This window comes from Hyla sarda, chromosome 9, assembly GCF_029499605.1.
Source record: "Hyla sarda isolate aHylSar1 chromosome 9, aHylSar1.hap1, whole genome shotgun sequence".
Classification (NCBI taxonomy): Eukaryota; Metazoa; Chordata; class Amphibia; order Anura; family Hylidae; genus Hyla; species Hyla sarda.
The window spans coordinates 102,007,863-102,035,255 of record NC_079197.1 but is presented as its reverse complement, the minus strand read 5'-3'; the positions used below and the strand labels follow the sequence as shown (position 1 = coordinate 102,035,255).

Here is a 27,393-nt window from a genome sequence, read left to right as displayed (position 1 = left end):
AATATTATATAAAGGAAAATATGTATATACAGTGGTCCCTCAACATCCGATGGTAATCCGTTCCAAATGGACCATCGTTTGTTGAAACCATCGTATGTTGAGGGATCCGTGCAATGTAAAGTATAGGACAGTGGTCTACAACCTGCGGACCTCCAGATGTTGCAAAACTACAACACTCAGCATGCCCGGACAGCCGTTGGCTGTCCGGGCATGCTGGGAGTTGTAGTTTTGCAACATCTGGAGGACCGCAGGTTGAAGACCACTGGTATAGGAAGTTGTACTCACCTGTCCCCGCTGCTCCGGACCGTCACCGCTCGTCACCGCTGCCATGGATGTAGCCCTCCATCACTGTTGCCGAGGTGTCCCCAACGCTCCGGCAAGGCCTCTGCTTCCCCGGCATCCTCGCTCTCAGTCGCCGCCATCATGTCGCTATGCACGCTGCTCCTATTGGATGACGGGGCAGCGACAGGATGACGTTGATGGAGAGCGCAGACGATGCAGGGGTTCCCGAATAGGACGCGCCGGAGCCCCGAGGACAGGTAAGTGATTGTCAGCGGACCACACGGGGCACCGTAAACGGCTATCCAGTGGCAACTGAAGCAGTATGCGCTGCCGGATAGCCGTTTATGCGATGGCCCCGACATACAAAAGCATCGTATGTTGATGCTGCCTTCAAAATGTGATGGCCTCTGAGAGGCCATCGTTTGTTGAAATGATCATATGTCAGGGCCATCGTAGGTCGGGGGGTCACTGTAATAGCTATTATATGACCAGTCCTCAAAGGAAAGTAAAGAAAAGAGGTGAGTTGGAGAGAAATAGAAGAAAAAGAAAAAAGGAAGAGAAAAAGGGAAAAAGATAGAAAAAATAAGCTTACCCAATATAATGTAGTAAATGTAGACAGTAGAATTATAGAGAACCTGAATCAAGGTTAGGAATAATATGAACAATGTTTAACCCCTTAAGGACTGAGCCCTTTTTCACCTTAAGGACTCTGGAATGCTTTTAGTTATCATTCTGATTCCGAGATTGTTTTTTCATGACATATTCTACTTTAACATAGTGGTAAAATTTTGTGGTAACTTGCATCCTTTCTTGGTAAAAAATCCCAAAATTTGATGAAAAATTTGAAAATTTAGCATTTTTCTAACTTTGAAGCTCTCTGCTTGTAAGGAAAATGGATATTCCAAATAATTTTTTTTTTATTCACATATACAATATGGCCCTCATTTACTATTCTAAACCCGACCTCTTTTGTCGCGTTTTTTTTGTCGCATCTTTGTCTGCGCCATGTCGCAGACATCGTGCGCCAGTCTGCGACACGATGCAACATTTTTTCCCGACGGACCCGATGTGGATTCTCCCAAACCCGAAAAAGGGGAGTAACCCGACATTTCTGAGCTTTCCCACGTATTTATAAAGGTTTCCAACCCGAATTTATTGAATTGTTGTGGATTTTTTCCCGACAGCTCAGAGGAGTTGGAAACCAAAACCTACAAAACCCACGTGCGACAAACAGGATGCAACATAATAATAAATACCAGGGGAAAAAAGCAATTGGGTAAGAAAGCAAGATAGACTTACAACCCGATTTTCTTAGTAAATGAGGGCCAATATGTCTACTTTATGTTTGCATCATAAAATTGACGTGTTTTTACTTTTGGAAGACACCAGAGGGCTTCAAAGTTCAGCAGCAATTTTCCAATTTTTCACAAAATTTTGAAACTCTCTTTTTTTCAGGGACCAGTTCAGGTTTGAAGTGGATTTGAAGGGTCTTCATATTAGAAATACCCCATAAAAGACCCCATTATAAAAACTTCACCCCTCAAAGTATTCAAAATGACATTCAGTCAGCGTTTTAACCCTTTAGGTGTTTCACAGGAATAGCAGCAAAGTGAAGGAGAAAATTCACAATCTTCATTTTTTACACTCGCATGTTTTTGTAGACCCAATTTTTGAATTTCTGCAAGGGGTAAAAAGGAGAAAAATTTTACTTGTATTTGAAACCCAATTTCTCTCGAGTAAGCACATACCTCATATGTCTTTGTTAATTGTTCGGCAGGCGCAGTAGAGGGCTCAGAAGGGAAGGAGCGACAAATGGTTTTTGGGGGGCATGTCACATTAAGAAGCCCCTATGGTGCCAGAACAGCAAAAAACCCCACATGGCATACCATTCTGGAAACTAGACCCCTCGGGGAACATAACAAGGGGTAAAGTAAACCTTAATACCCCACAGGTGAATCACGACTTTTGCATATGTAAAAAAAAAAAATAATTTTTAAAAAGGGTAATAGCAGAAAATACCCCCCAAAATTTGAAGCCCAATTTCTCCCGATTCAGAAAACACCCCATATGGGGGTGAAAAGTACTCTGCTGGCGCACTACAGGTCTCAGAAGAGAAGGAGTCACATTTTCCTTTTTTGAAGGACATTTTGCTCTGGGTGCATGCCGCATTTAGGAAGCCCCTATGGTCCTAGGACAGCAAAAAAAAATAACCCACATGGCATACCATTTTGGAAACTAGACCCCTTGGGGAACGTAACAAGGGGTAAAGTGAACCTTAATACCCCACAGGGGCTTCACAACTTTTGCATATGTAAAAAAAAAAAAAGAAAACATTTTTTTTACCTAAAATGCTTGGTTTCCCAAATAATTTACATTTTTACAAAGGGTTAAAGCAGAAATTACCCCCCAAAATTTGAAGCCCAATTTCTCCCGATTCAGAAAACACCCCATATGGAGGTGAAAAGTGCTCTGCTGGCGCACTACAGGTCTCAGAAGAGAAGGAGTCACATTTGGCTTTTTTGAAGGAAATTTTGCTCTGGGGGCATGCCGCATTTAGGAAGCCCCTATGGTGCCAGGATAGCAAAAAAAAACCCACATGGCATACCATTTTGGAAACTAGACCCCTTGGGGAACGTAACAAGGGATAAAGTGAACTTTAATACCCCACAGGGGTTTCACAACTTTTGCATATGTAAAAAAAAAAAAAATGTACCTAAAATGCTTGGTTTCCCAAAAAATTTACATTTTTACAAAGGGTAAAAGCAGAAAATACCCCCCAAAATTTAAAGCCCAATTTCTCCCGATTCAGAAAACACCCCATATGGGGATGGGGGTGAAAAGTGCTCTGCTGGCGCACTACAGGTCTCAGAAGAGAAGGAGTCACATTTGGCTTTTTGAAAGCAAATTTTGCTCTGGGGGCATGCCGCATTTAGGAAGCCCCTATGGTGCCAGAACAGCAAAAAAAAAAACACATGGCATACCATTTTGGAAACTAGACCCCTCGGGGAACGTAACAAGGGGTTAAGTGAACCTTAATACTCCACAGCTGTTTCACGACTTTTGCATATGCAAAATTTGTAACACAATTTCTCCCGAGTACGGCGATACCCCATATGTGGCCCTAAACTGTTGCCTTGAAATACGACAGGGCTTCAAAGTGAGAGCGCCATGCGCATTTGAGGCCTAAATTAGGGACTTGCATAGGGGTAGACATAGGGGTATTCTACGCCAGTGATTCCCAAACAGGGTGCCTCCAGCTGTTGTAAAACTCCCAGCATGCCTAGACAGTCAGTGGCTATCTGGCAATACTGGGAGTAGTTGTTTTGCAACAGCTGGAGGCTCCATTTTGGAAACAGTGGCGTACCAGACGTTTTTCATTTTTATTGGGGAGGGGAGGGGGGTTGTATAGGGGTATGTGTATATGTAGTGTTCTTTACTTTTTATTTTATTTTGTGTTAGTGTAGTGTAGTGTTTTTAGGGTACAGTCGCACTTGCGGGGGTTCACAGTAGTTTCTCGCTGGCAGTTTGAGCTGCGGCAGAAAATTTGCCGCAGCTCAAACTTGCAGCCGGATACTTACTGTAATCCTCCGCCCATGTGAGTGTACCCTGTACGTTCACATTGGGGGGGGGGGGGGGGGGTAACATCCAGCTGTTGCAAAACTACAACTCCCAGCATGTACGGTCTATCAGTGCATGCTGGGAGTTGTAGTTTTGCAACCGCTGGAGGCTCCGTTTTGGAAACAGTGGCGTACCAGACGTTTTTCATTTTTATTGGGCAGGGGAGGGGGGCTGTGTAGAGGTATGTGTATATGTAGTGTTTTTTACTTTTTATTTTATTTTGTGTTAGTGTAGTGTAGTGTTTTTAGGGTACAGTCGCATGGGCGGGGGATTCACAGTAGTTTCTCGCTGGCAGTTTGAGCTGCGGCAGAAAATTTGCCGCGGCTCAAACTTGCAGCCGGATACTTACTGTAATCCTCCGCCCATGTGAGTGTACCCTGTACATTCACATTGGGGGGAGGGGTTGAAACATCCAGCTGTTGCAAAACTACAACTCCCAGCATGTACGGTCTTTCAGTGCATGCTGGGAGTTGTAGTTTTGCAACAGCTGGAGGCACACTGGTTGTGAAACACCGAGTTTGGTAACAAACTCAGTGTTTTGCAACCAGTGTGCCTTCAGCTGTTGCAAAAGCTACAACCCCCAGCATGTACGGACAGCGGAAGGGCATGCTGGGTCTTGTAGTTATGCAACAGCTGGAGGCATACTACTTTGGCTGGGGATGCTGGGGATTGTAGTTATGCAACAGCTGGAGACACACTGGTTTGCTACATAACTCAGTGTGCCTTCAGCTGTTGCAAAACTACAACTCCCAGCAGTCACCGACAGCCAACGGGCATGCTGGGAGTTGTAGTTATGCAACCAGCAGATGCACTACTACAACTCCCAGCATGCACTTTAGCTGTTTGTGCAAGCTGGGAGTTGTAGTTACACAACAGCTGAAGGTACACTTTTCCATAGAAAAAATGTGTCTCCAGCTGTTGCAAAACTATAAGTCCCAGCATGCCCATAAGGGTATGCTGGGAGTTGTGGTGGTCTGCCTCCTGCTGTTGCATAACTACAGCTCCCAGCATGCCCTTTTTGCATGCTGGGAGCTGTTGTTAAGCAACAGCAGGAGGCTGTCACTCACCTCCAACGATCCAGCCGCATCACATCAGTCCCTCGTCGTTGCCGCCGCCGCTCCTGGGGCCCCGATCCCAACAATGACGCCGGGGACGCCGAACAGCCTGTAATTCCGGGTCACCGGGTCACTGGAGACCCGATTGACCCGGAATCTGCCGCAGATAATAGTATTAATAAATATCACACCCCACATCTGGGCAGGGCCCTTGCACCAGATGTTAGCATATAAAAACATATGAATGTAAGAATATATGAATACAACAACCACCTAAAAGATGAGTATATAAAAATGGCCTGAAAAGGTCCGTCTATATAGAAAAAAAATTGTGAATGTCCGTGTATAAGAGAGTTCAATGATATCACGGTAAATTGCAGTGTGATAAGTTCAGGGAGCGGTAGTTTACGATATACTTGGTGTATTCCATAGTATTCCTATAGTACCTGTAAGCCGGGATATAGTTCACTTACTGACAATATGTGGCCGGTATTCTAGAGAGTGGCAGTCTCAGAGGGAGGGCAGGTATCGGTGCTTGCATGGAGTGGCGTCCGGCCTCCATACAGGTATGCAGTCTCGCCAAGACTGTCTCGGTGAGGTAGATGATCTCGGCAATGTGCAGGCTGGTACGGAGAGTGTCCGGTCAATTGAGGTAGATGTAGCAAGGTGATAGGTAAACCACAGTCCCTGGTGTCCTTGTGTTTTGGAGGAAAGAGGATCACGCGTGTGATCAGGAGTGGTCCGATAAGTGGGGTACTGCAGGGCTGCCCAGACCACAAAAAAAAGGGGCTGTAAAAGTCATATAAAGGTGGTTGTTATAAATATAAGGCTATACGCAATTCAATATGGCTGTCTCATTCCTCAGTAGCCATAAAATGTGTAAGATACACATTGTTTGGCTACTGAGGAATAAGACAACCGTCTTGAAACATGTATAGCCTTATATTTTAACCAACTATTTATAACAACCACCTTTATATGACTTTTACAGCCCCTTTATTTATTTATTTTTCTCCCTTTAAAAAAAAATCGGCAGTACCCCACTTATCGGACCACTGCTGATCACACGCGTGATCCTTTTTCCTCCAAAACACAAGGACACCAGGGACTGCGGTTTACCTATCACCTTGCTACATCTACCTCAATTGGCCGGACCCTCTCTGTGCCAGCCTGCACATTGCCGGGATCATCTGTGCCAGCGCCGATACCTGCCCTCACTCTGAGACTGCCACTCTCGAGAATACCGGCCACATATTGTCAGTAAGTGAACTATATCCCGACTTACAGGTACTATTGAATACTATGGAATACACCAAATATATTGTAAACTACCGCTCCCTGAACTTATCACACTGCAATTTACCGTGATATCATTGAACTTTCTTATACACGGACATTCACATGTTGTATTCATATATTCTTACATTCATATGTTTTTATATGCTAACATCTGGTGCTAGGGCCCTGCCCAGATGTGGGTGTGATATTTATTAATACTATTAAACATTGCTTATATTATTCCTAACCTTGATTCAGGTTCTCTATAATTCTACCGTCTACATTTACTACATTATATTGAGTAAACTTATTACTATCCTTTGAGGACTGGCCATATAATATCTATTATATACCTATTTGCCATGTTACAAGATTTACACCAATCCAGTTAACCTCAGGATAGCTTACCTCCTGCATACCCCCATAGATTTCTAAATATTATATAGGCCATACAGAGAGAGAGATCTGTATACATTGCCCACATGATGACAAATATTTACTCAGATAAAATGCATACTTATTGCTGTTAAATCATTAACACAGATTTAACCTCTAAAGTAAATATAAGACATGAAAGGGATTTTACCAGAAATAAATTCACACATTTGTACTATGACCAGAGGCATGAAACATGGAAATGTATTTCAAGCAGTATCTTCCTGCTGCAGCCGAGCAGAAAATAAGATGCAAATAATTGAGAAGATAAAATATAGGTTTTCTTTATCGGAAGGCACATAAGGCTTAGGCCGGGTTCACACTTTGTAACATTTTGCAGCATCATTTATTTTCCGTGCGCATTTTTAGCCAAGATCAGTAAAAAAATTACTGCAATTTTTTTTCACTCCAATTGTTTTATTGTTTGCGGACATATTGCTTCAGGAAGCCACAGTACATGTTGGCATTCATGGGTCCCCCAATGATCTGTAGCTCCCAGTGCCAGCAGCTCTCATGCAGCTCCAGACCATGACTTTCCTCCCACCATGCTGGACTGTAGACAAGACACACTTGTCTTTGTACTCCTCACCTTGTTGTCGCCACACAAAAATGAAGAAAAATGCCCAATTTCCACTTAGAGATATACTCCCTTTTGTTGTAAAGTTTTAGGCATTAAAGGAAATATGCAGCGAAAACAACAAATCCCCCATTCACAGGATAGGGGATAAGTGTCTGGTTGTGGGGGGTCCGAACTCTGGGACCCCTAGCGATATCTGGCACAGGGCCCGGCTCTCCCATGCAGGAGGTGTGTCGGCCGCAACATGGCATTGTGGCCAACATGCCCCCTCCATGCATCTATATGGGAGAAGTGGGGATGCAGCGTTCATGACTCCCCGCCTATCCCATAGAGCTGTATGGGGAGGGGGCATACCGTCAACCTCAGTGAGGCCGACGCTACATGCATTAGGCCTCCCCACGATAAGACACTTATCCCCTATCTTGTGGATAGCGATTAAGTTGTTTTCGCTGCAGATGTCCTTTAATGGCTGTGTGTTGAGTTATACAGGCTGTGTATTCACTACTTTGCATTGTAGCATAGCAACATTTCTTCAGTGTTGTCACATCAAAATGTAACGGAAGCACCTATGAGAGTGTGTCTATATATATATATATTTAATTATTTATACTGTATATATATATATATATATATATGTGTTTGTGTGTCCGATGTTTCAATAGACTTTGTGTTCATTCTACATTAATTTAGTTGAGATCCATCAGGATACAATTGTCTCAACTGACACTTTTCTGTAGAGCAGTATGCACAAATGAAATGCGCTGTGTAGCTAGAAGTATATATATATATATTAGGGCTGCACGATATATCGCAAAAGCAATCGAAATTTTAGCTTTTTGCGATATGGCGATACGGCCCCCGGGAAAACTTGCGATTATCTGCTCTGGCTGGCTCCCGTGGCAGGGGCCGGCCAGAGCAGGTAAAAACTAATTTAAATACTAAAAGTCAGTGTTTCCCAACCAGGGGGCTTCCAGTTGGAAGGCTGTCTGGGCATGCTGGGAGTAGTAGTTTCACAACAGCTGGAGGCACCCTGCTGGAAAAACACTGAGCTAAGGGCACAGGGAGAAAAATAAAAAAAAACTTCTGCTCACCTAGTCCCGTTCCCTGCAGATTCGTCTCCGTGCGCTCCGAGGTGTCCTCTCAGTAGGACCTTTCCATTTTCAGCCAATCACTGGCGGCAGTGGTGTCACGTGTCAAGCCAGTGATTGGCTGATGGGGAAAGGTCTTGTACTGCAGTAATACACTAGGTTTCCCGGGTCCCGTGCAAGATTTGAAATCCACCCGGGAAACCCAGTGTATTTTGTTGCAGTAAAAGAATGTGACAGGAGGGGGGGGGGAGGGGGGAATGTGACAAGGGGAGGGGGGGAATGTGACAAGGGGAGGGGGAGAATGTGACAAGGGGGGGAATGTGACAAGGGGGGGAATGTGACAAGGGGAGGAGAATGTGACAAGGGGGGGAATGTGACAAGGGGGGGAATGTGACAAGGGGGGGAGAATGTTACAAGGGGGAGGAGAATGTTACAAGGGGGAGGAGAATGTGACGGGGGTGTGACAAGGGGGAGGAGAATGTGACTAGGGGGGGATGTGACGTGGGAGAAGGATGTGACGGGGGAGGAGAATGTGACAAGGGGGAGATGTGAAATAGGCGGTGGGCATAAAATGGGTGGATAGATGTGAAATGGAGGCGATTGGACATGAAATGAGGGGATTTCACCATTTTTTTTTATATCGCATTGCATATCGCAATATTTAGGCCTAAAATCACAATCGCACATTTTCCCCATATCGTGCAGCCATACTATATATACACATTTGCATATGTTTAAGGAGACCATTTTCTATTCCAATGAATGATTATTAATGTAATAAATAATTCCATGGAGTCTGTCTGGGCAGGAACAACTCTGTTTCATAGACAAGGATTTTCTGTAGCCTTAACATGATCTATATACTCACCACTTTACAAAAGAGTCAACTCCAGAAGGTCTAAGTTGTGGTAAATCTTTAGTATCTTTCACCCAGATATGGACTTCTCCTGAGGCTGGATGCTTTGGACCTGAAAAATAAAGAAGAATGTTTTCTTTTTCCTCCATTATCAGCATCTTATGTGTTCAAAAAATGTTTTCCTAATATTAGTGCATTTATATAATAACTATACTAACAACTAGTACTCCACGTCATGTAGCTTCATTGCAATGTCATTGCTTCTTTATCCACATTGACACTTGTGAGTTTGCATGATGTTTGGGCAGTAGTTTGGATTGTGTCGCACACAACTAGTGGAGGAAAATGTAGTTTGTACTGTTTCCTTTTATCCCATGTAAATAGAGGTCTTATTTATGTAGGTTTTGTTGGAGGAAAATGTAGTCTGATCTATTTCTACCAAACAATCTCGAGCATTTTGCGGACTCAAATCGGGTTAATAAATAAAAATTGTCTGAGACCAAAACTCTTATTTATCCATAGCAACTAATCACACCCCATATTTCATTTTACTACAGTTTGTTAACATGAAAGCTTTTTTATTTATTCCCCCAGTGTTTTTTATTTATTCCCCCCACAGCAGGTTGCTAAAACATTAGACAACTGCAAATGTCTTTTAAGTGTTTAGAGACTCCGCTTATGGGAAACCTAACACAATTGCCACAGTAAAGAATCATTAAAATCAATTGATTTAATGTTGTCATATTATGTATCAAATATTAGAAGCAATATCAGTGGTACATGCAAGCATACAGCTCCAAACACAACCTCAGGGGTATCCCGGGGCACTGCCAGTAATGCCAGTAATGGGTGGTCAGACCGTCCAGAGTTTAAAACATTTATCAAAATAAAGAAACGTACAACACGTTTATAAACAGGTCCGGTTTCTTCTTCTGGTACCAGGTCTACTGTTGTGTTTGGAGTTGTATGCATGCTATTGATGCCTTGGAGCGTTGGAGGAGGGAGCAGCAGCTGTTTTATATTATGCCTTCATACAAATTGGGCCGGATTTGCACAACTTGCCTAGGTGAGTCGGATTTTGACTTTTATCTATACCCATTTAGTCTGGGAAGGATTCACACAGTGGAGCACCTTGTGTCAGAGCCGTAGCTATAGAGGTACCAGAGGTAGCAGTCGCACCAGGGCCCTGGTGCCTAAGGGAGCCCCAAAGCAAATCTGGCCCACATCAGGGACCAGAAGCTACAAGTTACCCCTCTGCCTTGACCTGTGTATTTTAGAGATACATGGAAGGTATGGTGAACTAGCAACATTAAAACATTCTTTATTAGATATTTACATATGCCATACAGTTATTACAAGTCTAACCAAGACCCCTAACCTGAGTGTAGCATCTTACCAAGACTTCCTGGAGGGATATATCTAATTGACAAGTTCATAACTCCAAGATGATCTACACCATTCATTGCAGATAGACTCTGTGAGAAGACAAAAAAAATACAATTTGATGTTGTAAATGTATGCCTTATAATCGTGTAAACCAGCATTTCTTAACCAGTGTCCCTCTAACCATTGGCTTTGGCTGTGGAAGTTTTGCAATAGCTAGAGGCTAACTGGTTGGGAAACATTGGTGTACAGTGGGGCAAAAAAGTATTTAGTCAGCCATCAATTGTGCAAGTTCTCCCACTTGAAAAGACGAGAGAGGCCTGTAACTTTAATCATAGGTATACCTCAACAATGAGAGACAAAATGAGAAAAAAAATCCATAAAATCACATCTTGGTGGTGAAGAAATCAACTGTGGGACCAATTATTAGAAAATGGAAGACATACAAGACCACTGATAATCTCCCTCAATCTGGGGCTCCACGCAATATCTCACCATGTGGTGTCAGAATGATCACAAAAACAGTGAGCAAAAATCCCAGAACCACACGGGGGGACCTAGTGAATGACCTGCAGAGAGCTAGGACCAAAGTAACAAAGGCTACCATCAGTAACACACTATGCCGCCAGGGAATCAAATCATGCAGTGCCAGACATGTCCCCCTGCTTAAGCCAGTACATGTCCGGGCCCGTCTGAAGTTTGCTAGAGAGCATTTGGATGATCCAGAAGAGTATTGGGAGAATGTCATATGGTCAGATGAAACCAAAGTAGAACTTTTTGGTAAAAACTCAACTCATTGTGTTTGGAAGAGAAAGAATGCTGAGTTGCATCCAAAGAACACCATACCTACTGTGAAGCATGGGGGAGGAAACATCATGCTGTGGGGCTGTTTTTCTAAAAAGGGACCAGGTCGAATGATCCGTGTAAAGGAAAGAATGAATGGGGCCATGTATTGTGAGATTTTGAGTGAAAACCTCCTTCCTTTTGCAAGGGCATTGAGTCCGTGTTGCCCAGCAACAGCCCCAAAACATCACTGCTCTAGAGGAGATCTGCATGGAGGAATGGGCCAAAATACCAGCAACAGTGTGAGAAAAGCTTGCGAAGACTTACAGAAAACGTTTGACCTCTGTCATTGCCAAAAAAGGGTATATAACAAAGTATTGAGATGAACTTTTGTTATTGACCAAATACTTATTTTCCACCATAATTTGAAAATAAATTCTTTAAAAATCAGACAACGTGATTTCATGGATTTTTTTTTTCTCATTATGTCTCTCATAGTTGAGGTATACCTATGATGAAAATTACAGGCCTCTCTCATCTTTTCTCTCATAATCTTAATCATTTAGTATGTGTTGAAATATGATAAGTCTTGCTGGTAAAATATAGCTTTGTTGTAATATTTTTTTATTTTAATATTGTGATTTCTAAGCAATACAGTGAGGCACATGATGATTCTGCCACGGACAGATTATTTATATCTGACTGTTTTCATCAGCCTCCACTAGGGGGTGCACCGACAGTATAATTTACAGACTACACCATGCAGATACTGGAATTCACAGTAGCAAGATTAGCTGCAAAAGGTGTTTTACCAAACACAGCTTCCAGGTCCAGCAGCTTGGTAAACCCCTTGTTACACAATGATCTCACAGACATTCCTCTGCATGAACACATCTACAGAAGCTGCTTTCCTAGGATTTTTGTTTTTCTTTGTGAAGAACAAGATACCCAACATATAACTAAAATAAATCAGTGGGTCAGAGGTCAGAGACAACTGTGGAGACTTTTCATAACCTGTGCAGAGGAAAAGTCAACCAGTTTCCCATATTAACCAATCAAATCACTTCTTTCATTTTTCAGAGGCCTTTTTAAAAATTAAAGAAGCGATCTGATTGGTTGCTATGGGCAAATTTCAGAGTTTTTTCTGTTGGATTTCTAGCCACAACAAAAAGTGCAAAAAAATGTGACATGCTCCTTTGGATTCTGTAGAAATGAAGATATTCTTACCCAACAATTCTTCTAGGGAAACATACTTTTCCATTAGAACGTGTATGACAGGTACGGTAAGGCTACATACACTTCCGTATGGGCTACCTGTACAGGAATCTGCTGGGTATACAAGCCCTAACTCTGAGCAGTCTGTAAGGTTTCCTTCCTTCTATAAAGAGCATTAATCATCCACCTCTTGGGCAGTTTTGGGACACCCCCTTTGAACCCCTGTATTTGGTTAAAATGCTCCTTCTTTCACTATACTTATGGACAGAGTGCCTGGCACAAAGACATAGGGGGACATGTATGAAGGGTGATGCAGCTGAACAATATTTCTACACATTTTTTAGCGTGGTGGTAATGTGTATATGCACCAGATTTATTACCGTATATACTCGAGTATAAGCCGACCCAAATATAAGCCGAGGCCCCTAATTTTACCCCCAAAACCCAGGAAAAGTTAATGACTCGACTATAAGCCTAGGGTGGGAAATACATCATCCCCCCCATGTAATCATCCAGACCCCCGTCATCATTCCCCCCCCCCCCCATCATCATCACCGCCTGTCAATCCCTTCATCAGTGGTCTTCAACCTGCAACCCGACAGATGTTGCAAAACCACAACTCCCAGCATGCCCGGACAACAAAACCTCTGGAGGACCGAAGGTTGAAGACCACTGCGGCCTACGTCATCATCCAGCCCCCCCCCCCCCCCCTTTTGTTTTGTACTCACCTCCCCTCGGCGGGAAGTTAGGGTGAGCTGGTCCGGGCCATCTATGCTGCAGGGACCGTCCGGTGGGGAGGGTTAGTCATTGCAAGCTGTCCATTTTCACCGGGGGGGGGCCTCTTCTCCGTGCCTGGCCCCGGACTAGTGACGTTGCCTTGACGACGACGCACAGGGACGTTCATGCGCAACGTCCCTGTGTGTCGTTGTCAAGGCAACGTCACTAGTCTGGGGCTGGGCCCGAAGCCCGGTTGTGGGGTTGTAGTTTTGCAACATCTAGAGGTTCGCAGGTTTAAGACCACTGAGAAGGGATTGACAGGCGGAGAGTTCACTCGAGCATAAGCCGAGGGGGGCGTTTTCAGCACGAAAACCGTGCTGAAAAACTCGGCTTATACTCGAGTATATACGGTATATGGTTGCAGGGCATGTGATACATATGGTGCCAGTAAACATTATTTTTAAAATTAGAATTTAGTACACAACTTTGCATTGTTCCTCTGAGACTTTTTTTTTTTTATCTTTTTCCTCCATTGTGCAAAAACTGTGTGGCTTTTTTTTTTTTTTAATGCTGTCTACAGCCAGTTTTGTGAGCCAGGTCTGGGTTGGTGCATGTTTTTTAAGTTGCACTTCAGAACCACTGCAAAGTGAAAAAGCAAAAGTGTGTACCAAAGTCATTTTAGTCATAATCACTTTAGTAAAAAGTCATACACATTTTGCGCACACTGAGACATTTATGTGGCTTTTCTACACCAAAAAGGTACTAAATCTGTTGATAAATTCCCCCCATAGAGTGCAATGTGCAAGAAATGTGAGGCCTATAGGAGCAGGGATCTGGTGCTATCTATAGAAGGGGCAGTACTAATAATAAAAATCTGCCTGGTAGCAGTTGTTACACTTTTAGCATAAGACTTCTATACCTGTATCGTACAATATTTCTGTAGAAGGGAATGCTTACATACCCGTGGTTTCAGGGTGTACCAATTAGGCTTTGTGTTACTCCAATCCCAGCTAGTGAGATCGATCTCTAGCTCTCCAAGAAAACTGTTCCTGCCAAGGGGATCATTGTGCCACACAGACAGATTAAGTTTCTGAATCAGCAGCACCATTTTGTCGATTTTGTACTAAAATAAACAAAACAAAAAATAAACAAAGCATTGCATGTATTAGCCATCTTGGACACAAATAAGCCTCTCTACCTTGGATAGGGTATTTAGATGGAGTCTAAGGCAAACTGAATCTTTGAAGCAGGTGAAGTAAAGCCTAGCACCACTAAATTATAGAAATTACAAATGATTTCATTGCATTATTTGCTTTAAGAATTATACAGAAAATATAAAATAAATAAAGGAACGAATGCAACATTGTTTATGGAATTTCGAAGAAATATTAAAACAGTTTGATGCAAAAAGGTATTGGCTGCCTTCAAGATGACTAGACCAGACAGGGAAAGTGCAGATTGGTTTGTGGTCTAGATGCATGCATATTTCTCTGCTAGATATTACAAAACACCAAGGTGGATCATAGGTCAACTCTATACGTCTTTGGGGCATGAGATGCAAATCAGAAAAAAAACACAGATCTGCTGCTTGCCTAAAGCTGTCCATACATCTGGATAGCTGTTGACCAAATTAACTATCTTTTCTGCCCTAATTGCCAGCCCCTCCATAAACATATGTCTCTAGTGGCAAGAGAAGGGTATACTTCTGCCAGACTCTTCTGGTAGCGCCTTATCTTCCTTGAAAACAAGAAGACTGGGTATGTTAATATCTTACTGTGCAATCATTCCCTTCCCTCACATCATCTATTAGGAAGTCACCATACAAATTTGAAGTTTAGCTGGAAATCATGGGTTCGGCTAACAATAACTTAAAGTGGTACTCCACCCTTAGACATCTTATCCTTTGTATAGGGGATAAGATGTCTGATCACAGGGGTTCCGCCGCTGGGGACCCCCGAAATCTCGGCTGCGGCACCCCAGACATCCGGTGCAAGGAGCAAACTTTGCTCCGTCCTGGATGAGTGGCGATGCAGTGCAGAGGCTGGTGACGTCACGGCCACGCCCCTTAATGTAAGTCTATGGGAGGGGGTGTGGCGGCCGCACCTGATGCTCTAAACGAACGCCGGGTTCAGCAGGGAGATCGCGGGGGTCCTCAGTGGCGGGACCTCCATGATCAGACATCTTATCCCCTATCCTTTAGATAGGGGATAAGATGTCTAGGGGCGGAGTACCCCTTTAATGTCTATGGCCAGCTTAACTGCTGCAGTGTAGACTAAGTGAAAGAACATACCTTTAAGACTTCATTGTAAATTGGATTGGTTGTCTTTCTTTTGACCGATGTTTTCCTCTTTCCCATCCTTGCCTTATCTGGTAGTAAGTAAGTCTTGACATACCTAGAACATTTTTTATACTGTAAATATAAATATTACTGAAGACTGTAAATGGATTTTTTTTTTATCACACAAGAATGGATTTCTATTAGGAGAAAATGCAAAGGATGCTTCCAAAATAAAGTAGTGCTCAATGGCGAATCCTCAGTCTGTATTTGCCTATGAAGTACCAAAATAGTCATTGCTTTATATCACACATTGCGCGCATTTGCATTTACACGTGCAAACTGGGCATGAACTGGAAAACATTCAAGCATAAATGTTGTAGAATTTTAATTAAATTACGCTATGGCTATGTGGATCACGCCTGTAATATACCACTTCTAACTGGGAAAAGGTAGACTGGTTGGTTGAGATTGTTAAAAACGTCTTCATCCATGATGAGGAATATTCACGTAATGTACATGAAGGCACAAAGAATTTCCCCAGAAATATTCTGTCTAGAAACATTACATAACAAATGGTGTTTAGGTACTTCCTGTTCCTATTGCTATAATTCTGCCCACTAGATGTAGAAGTGATAAAAGTGAACAGTGATTTTATTCCATTACAGTTAGCGCTGACAGTGTTGAACCATGGGACATATTTATTGTAGATACATAGTAGATTTTATTGTGGGGAGTCTTTGTTGCACTCACAACGAGGGTGCATTCACATTCACGGCAGCCGGATACAGTAGGAAAATTTCAAAAATGCCTCCTGGCGTATCGCTGCTGTCTCTGTGCTGTACCCCATTGATTTCAATGAACTGCCCGGACTCAGGTAGTGTCTTCTGTTGATTCATTTTCCGCCCATATTAGTTTTTGAACTGCACTGAAAAGCGCAGCAGACCACAGTTTTCAGTCCGGTTGAAAAAAAACAGATCCGGTCATAAAATGAGCCAACCATAGTCACTACCTGACTACGGTGCAGGTCCGGCAGCTATATGGCAGAAGGCAGTTCTAACATTTTCCCAATGTATCCATCTGCTGGATACACAAATCTGAGATATGAATGCTCCTTTATATGTATTGCATGTATTAGAGCCCCAAGGGGATTGTTAGGTCCCATCTCTTATATCTGTGTAATAAGATCACTGCCCTTCGGTTTGATGGGAAATGTTCCCTTAACACTGGGGAAAGTGTTACTCACTTTTGCTACAATAAACTGTTCCCAGAAATGATAATTATGTATATAATGCCTCTGTGTTTTCTTTTTTTTTCTGTTGGCACGATCAAGAATTATTCTTATTCTTGGCACTAGCATAAAAAATATCTAACACACAGGTACATCTAAAAGCAGACTGTTTGCAAAGGGAGACATTAATTGCACTTGGATGCGACATAATATTTGTCAAACAGGTTTTTCCTGAGCTTTCACAATAGTCACATTCTACCTTGTCATTGCTCATGAGCACATAGGCTCAGCAATACAATAACACTGCTCTAAATTAGGTATATATGACCCATTCCTATGACTAGCATAAGAGTATAGCATGCTTCTCTGGATTGTCTGCCTTTATAACACATCATTCTTGATCTGCACAATTCCATATGATAAAGCTCGATGTTTATGCTGTAATAAGTGAAGTGAATGGCTTGATCTGGGGCTTGGGGACACCATGTGAACTAACAGGGATTTACCAAGGGATGTAGTACATTTTGTCAATACTAAGATTCATAAAAAGGTAGTGCTGGTCCTATCTCTACAGCACCCACCATATAAAAGACAGCCCATATTCATGATACACTACTGCGCCCCTGAGGAAGTTGCCATGTAGGCAACAGAACGCATGGGGACTTCCGTTGACTTAACTTTGGGGCATGGTGTCACATTTTAAAGAGAACTTGTAACCGGATGTCACCCTATATAACACCTGCGTCGTATAGTAATCAGCCCCAAATAGCTATCTGGGTATGCAGCTTCCTCATGTAGTCACAGGGCTCCAGGCTGTAATCGCTCCCACTCCGGCGTGATTAACAGCCCAGGCACTGCCGACATCAGCTCTCCGCTCTTTATGCTCAATAGAGTCTCAGGTTAGTCATGTCTTGTTTTTTTGTTGAATTAATGCCCCCTTTGTCAGGTGCAGTGGAAAAGGTGTCTAAAAACACATAATAAATGAGGTGCAGAGCTTGTACATCAGTTTTGTTAATGCAAGTTGTTCCAGAATTCTGTTGCATTTGTCTATTAACTATAACCCAATGTATATAGAGAATACATAATAACAACAATAACTTATTTAGAACAGTGAAACTGTGATACTAACGGGTCTGATCGTCCTTTCTTCTCATCCACTACAGCCAGGTCCTTACACTGAGCCACAAATATCTGGAACTCACGGTTCTTCTCATCATAATCCAGAGAAAACTGAACTGTTCCCTGAGCATCTACACTTCCAAAGTCCCCACTGTACACGCTGAGCACGCTGTTACTGACCTGCCATGAGAAAATACATTCAGGTATTATGTACACATGGGTTAAAATATTACTGTTACATGCTTGACACCTAATTCAAATGACATTACACACTTTATACTTACAGGGACTTGGGAAGCTGAAATAACTTGTTGGTTATTTGTCTAATATATCATTTCTACCATATATTAGGAAATGGTATAAATGTAATAGTCTATTAGAGAAGAGTGGGATAGTAATGGTAATCTTCAGATTTATTTCACCAAGTTTAAAGCAGCTACTAGCTATAGCAAGGTAATCTGTGACCATGTGCTTAAGATGACTGTTAAGGCTTCGGGAGCCAGATCTACATTGATCAGCAGATCACCAGGACAATAGTCAGCAAAGAAGGGGTTGTGTTGTTTAGGTAACCCCATTGATAGACATACAATATCTTCAGATAGGAGGAAACCAGGCATTACTTATCACCTACCTAATACCATCCCTACACTGATGCATGCTATGAGGGTGTTTATTAGTTGTGGGACCAGGGCTACCTCTGCCTATAGGCAAAATAGTCAGCCGTCCAGAGCACAATCTTGATGGGGGGGGGGGGGGGCACCACTCTGCTCGGCTGCCTATTTTGCACCAGCCCTGGCTGGGACACGGACTGATCAGGGTTGAGGAAAAGCCGAATTAAGCAAAGTTCAGAGATATTCTTAATGAAAACCTGACTCAGATGGCTTTGGGGCTCATACTGGGCTGAAGATTCCCCTTAGAACAATTACCCTAAGTACGTAGTCAAGTAAACACAAGAGTGCCTTAGGGACAGCTTTGATTGTCCTTGAGTTGCCCAGTCAGAACCCTGACTAAAAACCAATCGAAAATCTCTGGTGAGACCTGAAAATGGCTGCCTACCGACAGTCCCCATTAAACCGGATAGAGCTTGAGAGGATCTTCAGAGAAGAATGGCCGAAAATCCCAAAATCCAGGTATGAAAACCTTGTCACATCATACCCAAGAAGGCTGGAGGATGTAATCGCTGCCAAAGGGGCTTAAACTAAGTCCTGAGTAAAGGGTCTAAATACTTTCCGAATGTATATTATTCGACGCTTAATTTGATGTTCAGACTAAAGGCCCTTTCACATAGGCCTATTATTGGGCAGATGAGCATTCCTATGATACGTAGCTTGTGTAAGGGCCAGTGATGAGAAAAGGTCCGGAGGCAGAATCTTTTTAAAATTCCCAGGGTACTTCTAAGTCCAAAACTTGCCCCAAGACCATCTTGATCTGGAGATGGATTTGCTGGAGCTTCCACAGACTTGCATGTGATTTCTGTCAAATATGTATCCAGATTGTGATAGTCTTGGGGCAAGTCTTGGGCTCAAAAGTTTCCCATGAATTTAAAAAAAGATATCCAGCCTCTGGACCTTCACTGGATGTATATTTAAAATTTATCGCTAGTGGCCACACATCGCCCTCTGTAAACAAGTAAGGCTGCTTTCACACTATGAGCATTCATCCGTTATTAAATGTTTGTTTTCTGTGTAAAAACGGACGTTTCATAACGGATGAAATAAAGGGTGATAACGGCTGAATAAATATTCATCTGTTACCGTTACCCCTCATGTATGACCAAACACCTCTGCCTACAGACTCCCACAGCCGGGACTACTACTACTCTCATCATGGAACAGACTTATTTCCATGATGGGAGTAGAAATTCCCTGGCTGTGGGAGTCTGCAGACAGCTGGGGAGGCTACATTAGTGCTTGTACTACTACCCCCATCATGGAACAGACTCTGCTCCATGATGGGGGTTGTAGTACAGGGGCTGAGGGATTGATCGCACCGGGTTTCACTTCTGAGACCCGATGCGATCAAAAGTTATTAAGCAGGGGAGCGGGTGGCATGCTCCGCAACCCTGCGATGTATCAGTGTGTTTTAACTTTCATTTTTGAATCCCCCACGGGAAGCTCTGAATGGCCGATCAGGGCTCTCAGCGGGAGATTGAAAAATGAACTTTGAGAGTAGCAGGGGCCAAAGAGCACTGTGGGGGGCAAGATATATAGCGCTGCAGAGGGGGGGGGGCAGACATATAGCCTATAAATCTAGCCCCCCAGCAGCGCATTAGATATGACCCCCGCCTGCGCATTAAATATATACCCGCTGGCGCATTAAATATATACCCCCCGCCGGCGCATTAAATATATACCCCCGCAGCGCATGTATATGTGCCCTCGCAGCTCTTCTACATACATATGCCACTACTGCCGTATGAATGAAAGGTATTTCTATTAGCAGCGCATAGTACCGGGAGCCGACTCTATGCACTGCTAATAGAAATACTTTTCATTCATACGGCGGCGGGGTATATGTATGTAGAAGAGCTGTGGGGGGCAGACAAATAGCGTTATCCCCCCCAGTGCTTCTACATACATATACCTCTGCTGCCATATGAATGAAAGGTATTTCTATTAGCAGCGTATAGGTCCGGGAGCCGACTCTATGCGCTGCGCTAATAGAAATACTTTTCATTCATACGGCGGTAGGGGCATGTGTATATAGAAGAGCTGTGGGGGGCAGACATATAGCGTTATCTGCCCCCCCCCCCCCCCCAGTGTTTCTACATACATATACCTCTGCTGCCATATGAATGAAAGGTATTTCTATTAGCAGCACATAGTGCCGGGAGACGGCTCTATGCGCTGCTAATAGAAATACTTTTCATTCATACAGCGGTAGGGGCATATGTATATAGAAGAGCTGCGAGGGCACATATACATGCGCTGCGGGGGTATATATTTAATACGGCGGTGGGGGTATATATTTAATGCGCCAGCGGGTATATATTTAATGCGCAGGCGGGGGTCATACCTAATGCGCTGGCTGCGGGGGGGGGCTAGATGTATAGGCTATATGTCTGCCCCCCCCCCTCTTCAGCGCTATATATCTTGCCCCCCACAGTGCTCTTTGACCCCTGCTACTCTCAAAGTTCATTTTTTCAATCTGTCGCTGAGAGCCCTGATCGGCCATTCAGGGCTCCCCGCGGGGGATTAAAAAATGAAAGTAAAAACACATGATACATCGCAGGGTTGCGGAGCATGCCGCCCGCTCCCCTGCTTAATAACTTTTGATCGCATCGGGTCTCAGAAGTGAAACCCGGTGCGTTCAATCCCTCAGCCCCTGTACTACAACCCCCATCATGGAACAGACTCTGTTCCATGATGGGGGTTGTAGTACAAACACTAATGTAGCCTCCCAGCTGTCTGCAGACTCCCGCAGCCGGGGAATTACTACTCCCATCATGAAAACAAGTCTGTTCCATGATGGGAGTAGTAGTCCACCCTCAGCACTGTAGGAGTCTGCTGATGTCACCTCTTCTGAGCATGCTCAGAAGTAATAACGGATATAATAAACTGTGTGCAAACGGATGACATAAAGGCTCATCCGTCAGCCATAGACTTCAATGTTAAAAATAACGCTGTTAATTTACCTGTTTCTTGTGACGGAAGAAAAATTTGTGCATGTGCCGTTATTTCTTCCGTCACAACTAACGGCCGTTATTCATGACGGACTATAACGGGTCATAAAGGATAATCAAAAAATCCCATAGACTTTAATGGGATTCTTTAACGGCCGTTTACCAGGGCTTTTCTAACGGACGTTTGTAACGGATGAATTTTTATAGTGTGAAAGCAGCCTAATGTGTGGCCAACAGTGCTGAATTTATGGCCTCACAATTGATCGGACCCTTCTAAAGGCTCAGAAAACGAGCAACAATAACCAAGATTAGCGCTTGATATATGCAGCCCGTCAGCCCGTGTAAAAGGGCCTTAAAGGGGTACTCCGCTGCTCAGCGTTTGGAACAAACTGTTCTGAACGCTGGAGCCAGCGCCGGAAGCTCGTGACCTCATAGGCCCACCCCCTCATGACGTCACTCTCCCTCAATGCAAGTCTATGGGAGGGGGCGTGACTGCCGTCACGCCCCCTCCCATAGCCTTGCATTGAGGGGATGGGGCATGACATCATGAGGGGGCGGAGATTGACGTCATGAGGGGGCAGGGTTATGAGGTCACGAGCTCCCGGTGCCAACTCCAGCATTCAGAACAGTTTGTTCCAAATGCTGAGCAGCAGAGTACCCCTTTGGACCCAATGGACTCAGCATTTCATAGAAAAATGAAGTTCAATGTAATGAGGGAGTCCCTCTGTATTTCATCCTATGCCTATATTATATCCCATGACTAAGAGCTGCATGACAAGATCAGCTGCCTAAATGGATCAGTACGCAGCCTCTGTATATACTTAATTTATTCAAAGAAATGTACAACAGATTAGGCCAAGACAAGCAGTTCTACCACACGTAAAGGAAAGTGCTCTTTACAGAAAAAAGATAAAAATTTAAATTCCTTGCTCAAGTTAGCAATGACAAAACCATAACATTTAAAGGTCTAGCTATATCTTTTATGATTATTGGTATTTGGCGTTATGATTTATAATAAAAATTAGTGGTGAATGATGTAAAATTTTTGTAGCAAAAACCATCCAAATGCCATTGTTGGTCAGAAAGAATTTTTTTCCCCAGAACCGCTCGGATCCTTAAAATTAAACGGCTGTGGTACTAAACCAGTTCTCTATTGGTTACGTTGGTTTAATCAAACACTTACAGAAGATACTGATGCCATATCAGAAGAGTTGCTGCCACCACTAAGGGTCTTTCTGTGTCTCTTAAAGTTGAAGCTAATTTCAGAAGCAGTGTCAGATTCAGTCTGAAAAAAAACAAAACAAACAGAGATATGATACCGCGAGAGTGAAAAATTTACGGTATTAAGAGAATGTGTAATGCAGTTCATAAACGTAACAGTGACTGCCATGAGATAGTCGCCACAGAAGCCCCGATTGGGGGTTTTCTGTTCCGTTTCTTACCTCAGAATGCAGGGCAGGAGTGGATTTGCTCAGCTCTTTAGCACGTTCCGGCTCCAGGAGCTGGTGATTTAACGGGTTTGGCTTGTTATATGCTTAGAGGAACAAAAGAAGGAAATTAATAGTGATAGACATAACCTTGGGAAACAAAAAGGATACATAAAACTGGCAACAAATAATACTGATGCAGCCTTAGTTGTGTCCTTACTACACTGTCATAATACATTTGTTTCTATTTTCTCTATTATAGTATGCGGCTATAAAAATAGATTCCTTGGGAGTTGTTACCACAATAAAGGAGAGCGAGGTTTAATACACAAAGCCTAATGCCCATTTATACACTTAGGGGAAGATTTATCAAAGCATTTAGTCGTTTTTTTTTTAAATTGTCGCAAAAAGTCGCACGTGGACTACTCTCTATTTTCTGTGACTTTTTGATTGTGCAGTGTCCTAAGCAAAAAATAAAAATCTTGCTTACCAAAGCAAAAAGTGATTTTTGACTTGCAGTGGTCAGAGATTTATCAAGTGCGAAAGTCGCAAAAAAGTCGCATGTCATGAAAAAACTTACTAAATTTACTCCAGCTCAGACATGGAGCAGAAAAAGCCACTACCAAAGCAAAATAAAATAAAAAATTGCTTGCGTGAAAGAAATGTATCAATAGGCTGAAACCAGTTGAAAAATAAGTCGCACATAAGCAAAAAAATTGTAAGAAAAAAAAAAAAAGAAAATAAGGAATACATAAGCAAACATTGATAAATCTCCCCCTTAGAGTCTATAAGCCATATCGGGGCATCTGTCATTAAAGGTAATATTTCAGCCCTATATCATGCTTAGAGCTGCAGACATGAGCAAAAATATTGGAAAATAATATTCAGGGGCACAATGAGGGACCCATAGACTTGCATTGAGGGGGTGTGGCTGTGATGTCACAACCCCCGCTGCCTGAACCCAGCACAAAATATTCAGAGCGCTGGGGCAGTGGAGTACCCTTTTAAGGCTAAAGCGATGTGCTGACTTGATATAAATAAGAACCCTGAGGTCTGATGGGGCAAAGGTGATAAATGATTGCACATCTGATAACTATTACACAGAACTTTAGGGACAGAGGGTGGTGGGCTACATTCTGAACCCTCATCTTGGACATCAACAGAGCTTGTCCTGCTCTTTAGTATTATGCACATTCTTTATGTTTAGCTTATATAATAAAGTATACACCAGTAAAACATTAGTAGCAGATCCTTTGAGTCAATAAAGTTACAAGATGGTAACTTCACTTATCGGCCTTCTTGTTCTTGCACATCCCATAGATGCTCAATCAAATTGAAATCAGGGGAATGTAGTGGCCAAGGTAACGCCATAAACTTCATATTCCGCAAACAATTTCTGAACAATGTTTGTAGTGTGACAGGGCACATTATGTTATTAGATGAGGACTCTGCCATTAAAGGATACAGCTGTTGGATAGGGATGGACATGGTCTACAACAATGCTTAAACCAATACCAGGACCCAAGGTTTACCAGCAGAACATTGTTTAGAGCAACACACTACCTCTCCCCCCTGTGGGCACTGGTGTCGCGGCGGTGGTGGTCGCCGCCCGGTGCTGCGCCATTTTATGCTAGGGACGTTAGGGACCCACTCTAAATAGGTGGCCTTGACGTGGCGAGTGGGCTTGTACTTTTTGATCAAAAATGTATTCTAACAACCTGTTAGTTTTGATATTATGCTGAGAAGCAATCAGATCATTATACAAGATTGTAGATGTGCACCATGTCTGTTTTCTACCTGAATTCACTACCTCTGCAACAGTTTGCCCCATTCCTGCAGTTCACCTATGTGGCCACTTTTACCCAGGTAAGCAATGCACGTGCACCCAGCTATCGTCATGATGTAGAAGAAAACGGGATTCACCGGACTGAGGCAATTTCTTCCATTGCTCCAAGTTCTGGTTCTGATGCTCACATTCCCATTGTAGGCACATTTAGCAGTGGTCAGCATAGGCACTCTGCCCAGTTTACAGCTATTTGTACTACAGTAGTTCTATGGAATTTGGCCAGATGGGCTAGCTTTCACTTCCTAAATTCATTTAAGTTTTGGCATACTGATTTGAGGAAGGGGGAGGCTCCCCCGACACGCGTAATCCCTCTTTTATTGTTTTTATTTTGCTAATTAATAAACCTCCCAGTGTTTTGTATTACCTACATCTCTGGCTATGGTTTGTTACTTTTACGTTTGGAACCAGCAGCCACATCTCAAGGTTTCTTTTGCTGAACTAACACTGCTCTACTCTCAGGAAACAGTCTCACCTCTCCTTCAACCTCAAGCTTAGCAGTTCCGGCTTCTTTGTAACCCCATATTTGAGTTGATACACAAGTTATTACTTGCTGCAAGGTGAGCAGCCATACCTAGGGGTCGCAAAGGACTTGCCACTTCTCTCCCTTTAATTATCCTTACGGTATCACACGAGGCACCCCCTCCGGTCTCTTTGTTTTTTCCTCACCTATAAATGCATTAAAGGGGTACTCCACTGGAAAACATTTTTTTTAATCAACTGGTGCCAGAAAGTCTAAACAGATTTGAAAATGACTTCTATTTAAAAATCTTAATCCCTTCAGTACTTATCAGCTGCTGTATGCTCCACAGGAAGTTCTTTTCTTTTTGAATTAACTTTCTGTATCACCACAGTGCTCTCTGCTGACACCTCTGTTCATGTCAGGAACTGTCCAAAGCAGGAGAGGTTTGCTATGGGGATTTGCTCCTACTCTGGACAGTTCCTAAAATGGACAGAGGTGTCAGCAGAGAGCACTGTGGTCAGACAGAAAGGACATTAAAAAAGAAAAGAACTTCCTCTGGAGCATACAGCAGCTAATAAGTACTGGAAGGATTAAGATTTTTAAATAGAAGTAATTTACAAATCTTTTTAACTTTCTGGCACCAGTTGATTACAATTTTTTTTTCCACTGGAGTACCCCTTTAATGAGCCTTAGCTTATGCCTATGCCAGTTTACCAGTTGTCCTTCTTTGGACTACTTTTGGGAGGTACTAACAACTGTATACCAGGAACACATCACAAGATCTGCTATTATGGAGACTCTTTGCTTTGTGTAGCCATCACTATTTGGCCCTTTAAAGGGGTACTCCGCCCCTAGACATCTTATCCCCTATCCAAAGGATAGGGGATAAGATGTCAGATCGCCGCGGTCCCGCTGCTGGGGACCCCTGGGATCGCCGCTGCGGCACCCCGCTGTCATTACTGCACAGAGCGAGTTTGCTCTGTGCGTAATGACGGGCGATACAGGGGATGGAGCAGCGTGACGTCATGGCTCCTCCCCTCGTGACATCACGGCCCGCCCCCTTAATACAAGTCTATGGCAGGGGCGTGGTGACCGCCACGCCCCCTCCCATAGACTCGTATTGAGGGGGCGGTCCGTGACGTCACAAGGGGCGGGGCCGTGACATAACGATGCTCCGGCCCCTGTATTGCCCGTCATTACGTGCAGAGCGAACTCGCTCTGTGCTGTAATGATAGCGCGGTGCCGCAGCGACAATCCAGCAGCGGGACCGCGGTGATCTGACATCTTATCCCTTATCCTTTGGATAGGGGATAAGATGTCTAGGGGGAGAGTACCCCTTTAAGTCACTTAGATCCTTAGTCTCCCCCATTTTTCCTGCTTTCAACATTCACTTTAAGAACTGTTTGTTCACATGCTATTAAATACATCCGTCTCTTGACAGAAGCCATTGTAACAAGATAATCAATGTTATTCACTTGTCAGAGAGGTTCACGTCACAGCTGATCGGTATATGTCGGAGTGCACAGAAGTATTTTTTCCACTCTGTTGTCGCCAATGCTTTTAACTATTTAATGCCTACAATAAACAGAGCAGTTAAAGGGGTGCACTGTTTTTATTTCACGTTTTTCCAAGCTGTTTGCATCTGTGTCTTCCCCTGCACAAGTTGTCAACAGTTCTTTATAGAAATACAAAGACCTTGAGGAAATCTATTTTACACCTGACTCCACCACTTGTATCAGGAAAAGGATGTGGATGAACAAACAGAAGATTTGTAAAACAGAGTCAACATTATGAACTGAATGCTTGGCTTCCTAGGTACACAGACAGAAGGGTGCTATGGCTGTGCTGGAATGATCTGCAACAGGCTTTTAAAGAGACATGACAAAAGCAAGATTTGAAAGAAAAGTCACATATTGGCCCTGATTTACTAAGAGTGTTGTGTAGGTTTCTTTGTGGGTTTTAATTCCCTACAATTTATTTTTTCACAGTATTTACAGTCATCCCTCAACTTACAATTGCCTCAACATACAATAGTTTCAACATACAATGTTTTTTTCTGGACCATTGTAACTTGAAAGCAGACTCAACATACAATACTACAGACAGTCCAGATTTGCAAAATGTGT

General features: G+C 43.2%; 1 protein-coding gene across 1 annotated transcript in view; it reads right to left on the bottom strand.

Moving 5' to 3' along the window:
- Window positions 1–27,393, bottom strand: part of LOC130290827 (synaptotagmin-like protein 2) — a 57,716-nt gene that overhangs the window by 2,316 nt on the left and 28,007 nt on the right. Inside the window, exons 8-14 of the mRNA XM_056538936.1 lie at window positions 22,977–23,068; window positions 22,718–22,819; window positions 17,923–18,092; window positions 15,578–15,680; window positions 14,249–14,410; window positions 10,586–10,664; window positions 9,202–9,301 (exon numbers count right to left, since the gene is read on the bottom strand). Of these exons, the coding sequence (XP_056394911.1) occupies window positions 9,202–9,301; window positions 10,586–10,664; window positions 14,249–14,410; window positions 15,578–15,680; window positions 17,923–18,092; window positions 22,718–22,819; window positions 22,977–23,068 (808 nt within the window). The remainder of the gene's footprint in view (window positions 1–9,201; window positions 9,302–10,585; window positions 10,665–14,248; window positions 14,411–15,577; window positions 15,681–17,922; window positions 18,093–22,717; window positions 22,820–22,976; window positions 23,069–27,393) is intronic.